Source organism: Oncorhynchus tshawytscha, linkage group LG17 (assembly GCF_018296145.1).
Source record: "Oncorhynchus tshawytscha isolate Ot180627B linkage group LG17, Otsh_v2.0, whole genome shotgun sequence".
In the NCBI taxonomy this organism is placed as follows: Eukaryota; Metazoa; Chordata; class Actinopteri; order Salmoniformes; family Salmonidae; genus Oncorhynchus; species Oncorhynchus tshawytscha.
The window spans coordinates 1,673,503-1,683,586 of NC_056445.1; the positions used below are offsets into that span (position 1 = coordinate 1,673,503).

General features: G+C 42.0%; 1 protein-coding gene across 1 annotated transcript in view; it reads left to right on the plus strand.

Moving 5' to 3' along the window:
* The window catches only part of LOC112216692 (sodium/potassium-transporting ATPase subunit beta-3), a 47,604-nt gene extending 43,627 nt beyond the window's left edge, over positions 1 to 3,977 (plus strand). The window contains exons 4-7 of the mRNA XM_024376682.2: positions 74 to 261; positions 1,066 to 1,116; positions 2,830 to 2,916; positions 3,183 to 3,977. Coding sequence (XP_024232450.1) covers positions 74 to 261; positions 1,066 to 1,116; positions 2,830 to 2,916; positions 3,183 to 3,350 — 494 coding nt within the window. The 3' untranslated portion in view covers positions 3,351 to 3,977. The remainder of the gene's footprint in view (positions 1 to 73; positions 262 to 1,065; positions 1,117 to 2,829; positions 2,917 to 3,182) is intronic.
* Positions 3,978 to 10,084: the final 6,107 nt, after the last annotated feature.

The window sequence follows — 10,084 nt, forward strand, 5'->3', positions numbered from 1 at the left end:
TCTGTACCAGGTAAATAGCAGGCTGTCAAATACAGTGGAACTTGAGTCTGTGCCCTATGTTGGGACCCCTCAGAATACAACGACACTGTGCAGGAGAGGAACGAGCTGTGTATGGTGGGAGAGTACTATGAGCAGGATGATCAGGAGGAGAAGAAGGTGTGTCAGTTCAAGCGCAGTCTGCTCCGGCAGTGCTCCGGCCTGTCTGACACCACCTTTGGCTACACCGAGGGGAAACCCTGCGTCCTGGTCAAGATGAACAGGGTGAGTGCCCCGACTGGAGGTTGTCGTCGGTTCTGCTCTTCTGAAAATGCATTGGGCAACGTTAGCCCACTGAGCTAAAGCCTATAGACTGGAGCTTAAGCCTTAAAGTTATTAGCTCTGGGAGGTAACACAAGTCTTCAGGTCTCAGGCAAGGTCACTTATCACACAAGCGTGGTTCACTGAACTACCTCCCCTACACGAGTACCTCCCTGTCTTCGATCCATTGCCTTTGAACTACAGCTTTTCAGTGTATCCTCTCTCTGTCTTCATGCAGAAGTAGAGTTTGTTCAAATTCATATTGAAAAGTGCATATTCTCTGTCCTTTCCACTGCACTTGTTTTTTAATCACTGTTTGGAATATCCTCTGACGACAGGGCATCCTGTGTCAGCATCTCTGTTTGCAGGGATTGAGGTCAGAGTGAATTGATTGGCCTCTGTGTAGCCTGATTGGTATTCAGTTCAATCCAATTTAATAAATCCAGTCAGGGGCAATTAAGAAGATTCTTAGGCATCTCTGAGAACGCTATGTTTATGACAGTCAAAATCCCTGGCCCTTCAGTAAGCAGGCAGCACACATGTGCCCTATCTACAGACTTGGCCAGCTCATATCAAATGACCTCATTGTGTCACTAACTGAGCTACTTCTTAACATATCTCAAATCAGTGCTTCCATTTCTGAGACCATTCTGAAATCTGGTGTCTCAATCATTTTTACATGTAAACAAGCTTGTGGAATGTGTATGGAACACATGTAAAGAAAGGTTGCTATAATAGTATTTTAATGTATTCTTCTCACTCCTGCAGATCATTGGACTGAAACCGCGCGGGGACCCCTACATTAACTGCACAGCTAAGGTAAGCAAACAAACAGTTAATTGTGTGTGTGTTCCAGGTTGTGTCTTTGTGTGCTAGGACTTTTAGAGACAGGTTATGTGTCTGTTTTTTTGTATTTTGTGTGTGTGCGTGTGTGTGTGCGCGTGTGTGTTTGTGCATTATGTAGATATGCACATGTATGTTTCAGTCTGTGTTTTCACACACGTGTCTGTATTTGATTTCTCTCCACGCTGCCTGTAGGGCCAGCAGTTCACTGGTGGGTAAGAAATTGGGTCATAGCCCCCTATGTTTTCCCATGGTCCTAGCCCTAGCCTTTCTCCATTACCTTTCTGCGCTGCTTCTGTCCAACTCTGTGATTTGGCGCTTTGACCTCTGCTGCTTTAAACAGCATTCATGGCATTCATATTGTTGAGCTTTCTACTCTAACCCCTATATACAGTACTATATAGACTGAAGAATAGTCAATATTAAAGCATTGATCTTTTTAGTAATTATTGTCACTGACTGTATATAACTGCAGTTGGTGTATATATCTGGATGGTAAGCTGAAAAGGTTATTTCCATTGATTTTAGAACCCTGCTCCGCTACACCATGGCTCCCACTAACAATGTTTCCCTGGTTTTTGTCTGGCTCTGACATGACTTTTACCCCTTTTTCTCCACAATTTCGTGGTATGCATTTGGTAGTTACGGTCTTGTCTCACCGCTGCAACTCCCGTATGGACTCAGGAGAGACGAAGGTTGAGAGCCGTGCGTACTTCGAAACACGACCCAACCAAGCCACGCTGCTTCTTGACACAATGCCCACTTAACCCGGAAGCCAGCCACACCAATGTGTTGGAGGAAACACCATACAGCTGGCGACCATGTCAGCATGTATGCGCACGGGCCCACCACAGGAGTCGCTAGAGCACGATGGGACAAGGACATCCCTGCCGGCCAAACCCTCCCCTAACCAGGACGATGCTGGGCCAATTGCGCAGCCGGTCATGGCCGGCTGCGACAGAGCCTAAACTCGAACCAGGATCTCTAGTGGCACAGCTAGCACTGTGATGCAGTGCCTTAGACCACTGCGCCACTCGGGAGGCCCTGGCTCTGACATTCTAACAACTTCTCTCTCTCAGCGCGCGTGATCTGGGTTTCATCTCTCCCTCACCAAGACTGTCAACTCTGAACTTTGTGACCTGTTTGCAAATGTTTAAAGGTGAATAGAGAAACACTGATGCTGTACTCTGCTTTTCAGCAAACGAAAAGGCTCTTTTAAATACTTCACTGGTGTTTTAACTCCCATCTGTCCTCCTCTCGTTCTCTCTAAATTCATTTGAATTTCTCCTCTCCACCGTAGACCATTCTGATAACCATAGAGAACCATCTGGTGGCAGATTGTATGTGTGTGCGTGCGCGTGTTTGTACGGGTATGTGTGAGTGGATGGTAGCTATATTATGCGCATGTGTGGTAACTGTTGTGTACTGTGAGAGTGTGTGGTGGTTTACACTATGTCGTGTGGTCCATGCCATGTGCACATGTGTAAAGCTACAGTGTGTGTGTGTGTCTGTTTGTCCACTACAGGGTTGTTGTATCTCGTTGTTTACAGAGTTAGTCAGATTGTTGTTCTGAGAGTCATTTGTTCCAAGGGCATTCATATGTATAGTTCTGTGATCTCACACCTCTTCCTCCACCTCCTCCTCTTCTTCACCCCCTCCTTCCTCTTCATCCTCCTCTTCCTTCCACAGAGAGAAAGCCCCCTGCAGATGCAGTACTTCCCATCCGAGGGGCGGTTCGATAAGATGTACTTCCCTTATTACGGGAAAAATTTACATGTAAGTACATTACGCTACATATTTATATTGAGAAGGAAACTGTTCATGAATAGAATAATTTAACTTAATTACAAGTAGTTAATGTTACCATTGTCAAGGCAGTCTGGCGAGAAGAGAATGCTAGGAAATGTATGGGAGTGAACTAAGACTACATTAATGCCAGTGTATTGTCATGACAATGACTGTTATGTGTGTGGATGTGCGCACATCTGTGCATATATGAATAAACAGTGGTTTATCTCCATCTCTCCCTGTGTGTTTGCCAGTCAACCTACGTTCAGCCACTGGTCGCGGTCAAGCTTCTGCTGACCAAGGAGGACTACAACAATGAGCTGACCGTGGAGTGTAAGATCGAGGGCTCCGACCTGCGGAACAGTGACGACCGTGACAAGTTCCTTGGGCGCGTCACGTTCAGGGTCAAAGTGGTCGAGTAGTGGTTCAGGAAAACCACCAGCGTTGCACAATGCCGCCTTTGAGTATAATCAATGCCCTCACCCACCTCCACCTCTTCCTCCATCCACTTCCCTCCCTCCATCCGGTGGATCAGGGGAAGCTACGTAGCAGGGTTGTGTGCTCCTTATAAACTAACAACATGAACCCCCCCTGAAACACACACAAATACACAACTCTCACCACCACCTCCATTAAAGTTAGTGGTAATGTAGCAACAATGTGCCATAGTAGGGACCTGTACATAGCTGTATTTGGAGCATTGAGTTGTGGTATTTCTCCCGTAGTGCTGTGCAGTCTGCTATGTGTGATGTGTTGTTTCTGTATGTACATACTTGATGGCTATAAACACTGTTTTTCTTTAGCTCACTATGTCTGAACGCTGTAAGAGATCAAACTAAGAAATAGATGAATAGCTGTAATTTAAGATTATTGATTAAGAGAATACATGAAGAATGAAAAATGCCCCAAAATATATCTGCTTATAATTCAACCTACCTGTCCAACATCTAAGGGAAGAGATTTTTACACCCCTATGGGAACTGTGCTTTGGACAGATGCCTTATGGTCGGTATGAGAACAAATCTTAAATAAAGATGATTTTAAAGATATTTGTGTCCATTTACTTTTAGTGCCATGGCTGGGATAAATTAAAGGACAAGTGTACTGCACTTCTGGCAATACGCCTTTTAATGGCAATTGCCCTGACATTCGCAGAGATCACACACGGTACACGCTGCGGATGTCAGCCCTTGTCAACAATGCAACTTTAAATCTAAGCCCAGGATTTGAATGTGGAGTTGAATGCTCTGTAGTATTGTGTTGACCTGCTGCCCTCAAATCAAATTTATTTGTCACATACACATGGTTAGCAGATGTTAATGCGAGTGTAGCGAAATGCTTGTGCTTCTAGTTCCGACAATGCAGTAATAACCAACAAGTAATCTAACTAACAATTCCAAAACTACTGTCTTATGCACAGTGTAAGGGGATAAGAATATGTACATAGAGATATATGAATGAGTGATGGTACAGAGCAGCATAGGCAAGATGCAGTAGATGGTATTGAGTGCAGTATATACATATGAGATGAGTATGTAAACAAAGTGTCATAGTTAACTTCTTGCATCGAGCCATCCCGGATCCGGGATCGTGAATACAGCCTCAAGCTCATTACCATAACGCAACGTTAACTGTTCATGAAAATCGCAAATTAAATTAAATTAATATGCTAGCTCTCAAGCTTAGCCTTTTGTTAACAACACTGTCATCTCAGATTTTCAAAATATGCTTCTCAACCATAGCAAAACAAGCATTTGTGTAACAGCTAGCGTAGCATTTAGCGTTAGCATTAGCAGGCAACATTTTCACAAAAACCAGAAAATCATTCAAATAAAATCATTACCTTTGAAGAACTTCAGATGTTTTCAATGATGAGACTTTCAGTTAGATAGCAAATGCTCAGTTTTTCCTGAAAGATTATTTGTTTAGGAGAAATCGCTCCGTTTGGTGCGTTACGTTTAGCTACGAAAAAAACCTGTATCCAGGAGTGTAATTATCCCCGCAGCTCATTAGCATAACACAACGTTAACTATTCATGAAAATCGCAAATGAAATGAAATTAATATGCTAGCTCTCAAGCTTAGCCTTTTGTTAACAACACTGTCATCTTAGATTTTCAAAATATGCTTCTCAACCATAGCAAAACAAGCATTTGTGTAACAGCTAGCGCAGCTAGCGTAGCATTTAGCGTTAGCAGGCAACATTTTCACAAAAACCAGAAAATCATTCAAATAAAATCATTACCTTTGAAGAACTTCAGATGTTTTCAATGAGGAGACTCTCAGTTAGATAGCAAATGCTCAGTTTTTCCTGAAAGATGATTTGTTTAGGAGAAATTGCTCCGTTTGGTGCGTCACGTTTGGCTACCAAAAAAAACGAAAATTCAGTCTTCAAAACGCCAAACTTTTTTCCAAATTAACTCCATAATATCGACTGAAACATGGTAAACGTTGTTTAGAATCAATCCTCAAGGTGTTTTTCACATATCTCTTCATGATATATCGTTCGTTGAAAGCCTCCTCTTTCCTCTCAATCACTGGATGACTGCGTGCAGCTTGTAGATTACGCACCAATTTAGACAAAGGACACCGGGCGGACCCCTGGTAAATGTAGTCTCTTATGGCCAATCTTCCAATGATATGCCTACAAATACGTCACAATGCTGCAGACACCTTGGAGAAACGATAGAAAGGGCAGGCTCATTCCCGGCGCATTCACAGCCATATAAGGAGACAATGGAAAACAGAGCTTCAAAAATTCTGCCCATTTCCTGGTTGAAGTTTCATCTTGGTTTCGCCTGTAGCATGAGTTCTGTGGCACTCACAGATAATATCTTTGCAGTTTTGGAAACCTTAGAGTGTTTTCTTTCCAAAGCTGCCAATTATATGCATAGTCGAACATCTTTTCGTGACAAAATATTGCGCTTAAAACGGGCACGTTTTTTTATCCATAAATTAAAAGAGCGTCCCCTATATCCAAGAAGTTAAAGTGGCTAGTGATACATGTAATTACATAAGGATGCAGTAGATGATATAGAGTACAGTATATACGTATACATATGAGATGAATAATGTAGGGTATGTAAACATTATATTAGGTAGCATTGTTTAATGTGGCTAGTGATATATTTTACATCATTTCCCATCAATTCCCATTATTAAAGTGGCTGGAGTTGAGTCAGTGTGTTGGCAGCAGCCACTCAATGTTAGTGGTTGCTGTTTAACAGTCTGATGGCCTTGAGATAGAAGCTGTTTTTCAGTCTCTCGGTCCCAGCTTTGATGCACCTGTACTGACCTTGCCTTCTGGATGATAGCGGGGTGAACAGGCAGTGGCTCGGGTGGTTGTTGTCCTTGATGATCTTTATGGCCTTCCTGTAACATCGGGTGGTGTAGGTGTCCTGGAGGGCAGGTAGTTTGCCTCCGGTGATGCGTTGTGCAGACCTCACTACCCTCTGGAGAGCCTTACGGTTGTGGGCGGAGCAGTTGCCGTACCAGGCGGTGATACAGCCCGCCAGGATGCTCTCGATTGTGCATCTGTAGAAGTTTGTGAGTGCTTTTGGTGACAAGCCGAATTTCTTCAGCCTTCTGAGGTTGAAGAGGCGCTGCTGCGCCTTCTTCACGATGCTGTCTGTGTGAGTGGACCAATTCAGTTTGTCTGTGATGTGTATGCCGAGGAACTTAAAACTTACTACCCTCTCCACTACTGTTCCATCGATGTGGATAGGGGGGTGTTCCCTCTGCTGTTTCCTGAAGTCCACAATCATCTCCTTAGTTTTGTTGACGTTGAGTGTGAGGTCTGTCGGCGCCGGAAGTACACATGGTGGTCCTATGGAAATAACCCTGATGAAGGTCTATTGACCCATTAAAACATGACCATTATTATATCCTGATTCCTGCTTACAAGCAAAAACTAAATCAGGAAGTACCAGTGACTCACTCTATACGGAAGTGGTCAGATGACCTGGATGATACGCTACAGGACTGTTTTGCTAGCACAGACTGGAATATGTTCCGGGATTCATCCAATGGCATTAAGGAGTATACAACCTCAATCATCGGCTTCATCAACAAGTGCATCGACGACGTTGTCTCCACAGTGACAGTACGTACATATCCCAATCAGAAGCCATGGATTACAGGCAACATCCGCATCGAGCTAAAGGCTAGAGCTGCCGCTTTCAAGGAGCGAGTCACTAATCCGGATGCTTATAAGAAATCCCGTTATGCCCTTAAACAAACTACACTGGTTTCTCCTTTAAAAGTTATATCATACTGCAACACACCTTGCGTGCTGCTGCAGAATTCTATGGCACGTTATTTAATTGTAAGACATTTTTACCATTAATGCTAGTTAGAGCTAGTTTGACCACCAGAGGGCATCTTTGAGAAGCATTTGATATTGGCATTACTAGAGAATTTAAACCTTTTTTGTAAGAACATAGTATATGGGATTGATTTGAAGAAATATAGCTTAATTATTTTGATTAATATTATGGGTTCCGTTAGGATGGAACGGAAAATATGACTCTGTACAATGTGGTGGTCGGGAGTAGGCTACAGTACTAAGAGCATAAGAGGATTGGATGATTCTAAATTAATCTAAGGGACATTTTTCGTTAGGGCAAATCTGATATGTGAAAATATCTAAGGGGCTTTTATATAATTCTAAATTAATAATAATAATAATCTCTTTGATTAAAAAATAACGATATTTTGGAGATGTTTTCGTTTTAATTTAACCTAGAGTGAGCGAGGAAAAAGGCCATTCTTGAACATGGGGTGAGACATTCTCACTAAATTGTAAATAAAGTCAGTTTGTTATTTATAATTATTTATTTCTGTTTTTAGAAGGAGAGAAACCAAAAGCTGCCTCATGGGTTTCCCGGTGGCGGCCGGCACAGGTATCGAACAAGCATCTGTAGCAACACAGTTTGTAATCTGAATAAAGGCCAAAATAATATTTATAAATATATATAAAATAATTTCATATGGGTCTCCCGGTGGCTGTCGGCACAGGTATCAAACCAGTATCTGGAGCAACACGGGATGCCCCAGCCACAAAGTTTTTAATTCTGATCAATTGCCTTGCACAAAGTATCAAAATACAGAGAGGTGGTAAAGGTATATTGTCCTGCTAATAACCCATGATGGGCTATTATAATACTGTACATGGTGTCCAGGTCAGGATAACCAAAACATTTCTTTATTATAGACTATCAGAAAGAATGTTGGTACTTATTTATTTTGATCCAAAGCCATGAATGAGTCAGTCAGCTTTATGTATGTGCCGAGGCTAAACTGTGCCATCAATTTGATTATTTAGCAGACTTAATAACTTGCTTATATTCAGTTAACACATACAGTTGAAGTCGGAAGTTTACATGCACCTTAGCCAAATACATTTAAACTCAGTTTTTCACAATTCCTGACATTTAATCCTAATAAAAAATCCCTGTTTTAGGTCAGTTAGGATCACCACATTATTTTAAGAATTTGAAATGTCAGAATAATAGTAGAGAGAGATTTATTTCAGCTTTTATTTATTTCATCACATTCCCAGTGGGTCCAAAGTTTACATACATTCAATTAGTATTTGGTAGCATTGCCTTTAAATTGTTTAACTTGGGTCAAACGTTTCAGATAGCCTTCCAAAAGCTTCCCACAATAAATTGGGTGAATTCTTGCCCATTCCTCCTGACAGAGCTGGTGTAACTGAGTCAGGTTTGTAGGCCTTTTTTCTTCATACATGCTTTTTCAGTTCTGCCCACAAATTTTCTATAGGATTGAGGTCAGGGCTTTGTGATGGCCACTCCAATATCTTGACTTTCTTGTCCTTAAGCCATTTTGTCACAACTTTGGAAGTACGCTTGGGGTCATTGTCCATTTGGGAGTCCCATTTGCTACCAATCTTTAACTTCCTGACTGATGTCTTGAGTTGTTGCTTCAATATATCCACATAATTTTCTTTCCTCATGATGTCATCTATTTTGTGAAGTGCACCAGTCCCTCCTGCAGCAAAGCACCCCCACAACATGATGCTGCCACCCCCGTGCCTCACGGTTGGGTTGGTGTTCTTCAGCTTGCAAGCCTCCCCCTTTTTCCACCAAACATAACGATGGTCATTATGGCCAAACAGTTCTATTTTTGTTTCATCAGACCAGAGGACATTTCTCCAAAAAGTACGATCTTTGTCCCCATGTGAAGTTGCAAAACATAGTCTGGCTTTTCTATGGTGGTTTTGGAGCAGTGGCTTCTTCCTTGCTGAGCTGCCTTTCAGGTTATGTCGCTGTTGGACTCGTTTAACTGTGGATAAAGATACTTTTGTACCTGTTTCCTACAGCATCTTCACAAGGTCCTTTGCTGTTGTTCTGGGATTGATTCCCACTTTTCGCACCAAAGCACATTCATCTCTAGGAGACAGAACATGTCTCCTTCCTGAGCGGTATGACGACGGCGTGGTCCCATGGTGTTTATACTTGCATACTATTGTTTATACAGACGGACGTGGCACCTTCAGGAGTTTGGAAATTTCTCCCAAGGTTGAACCAGACTTGTGGAGGTCTACATTTTCTTTTTTGAGGTCTTGGCTGATTTCTTTTGATTTTCCCATGATGTCAAGCAAAGAGGCACTGAGCCTGAAGGTAGGCCTTGAAATACATCCACAGGTACACCTCCAATTGACTCAAATGATGTCAATTAGCCTATCAGAAGCTTCTAAAGCAATGACATCATTTTCTGGAATTTTCCATGCTGTTTAAAGACACAGTCAACTTAGTGTATGTAAACTTCTGACCCACTGGAATTGTGATACAGGGAATTATAAGTGAAATAATCTGTCTGTAAACAATTTTTGGAAAATTACTTGTGTCATGCATGAAGTAGACATCCTAACCGACTTGCCAAAAGTATAGCATGTTAACAAGACATTTGTGGAGTGGTTGAAAAACAAGTTTTTATGACTCCAACCTAAGTGTATGTAAACTTCTGACTTCAAATGTATATCTTAAGAATGTCTTGGAATATAATTGAACATTTTCGTTTATCCATTCTTGTCTCAGAGCAGCACGATTCGGTGCTGAAATAGTTGACCACAGTGGGTAGGCTATATATAACGATATTTTTGAGATGATTTTGTTTTCAAAAAAATAAGAGTGAGC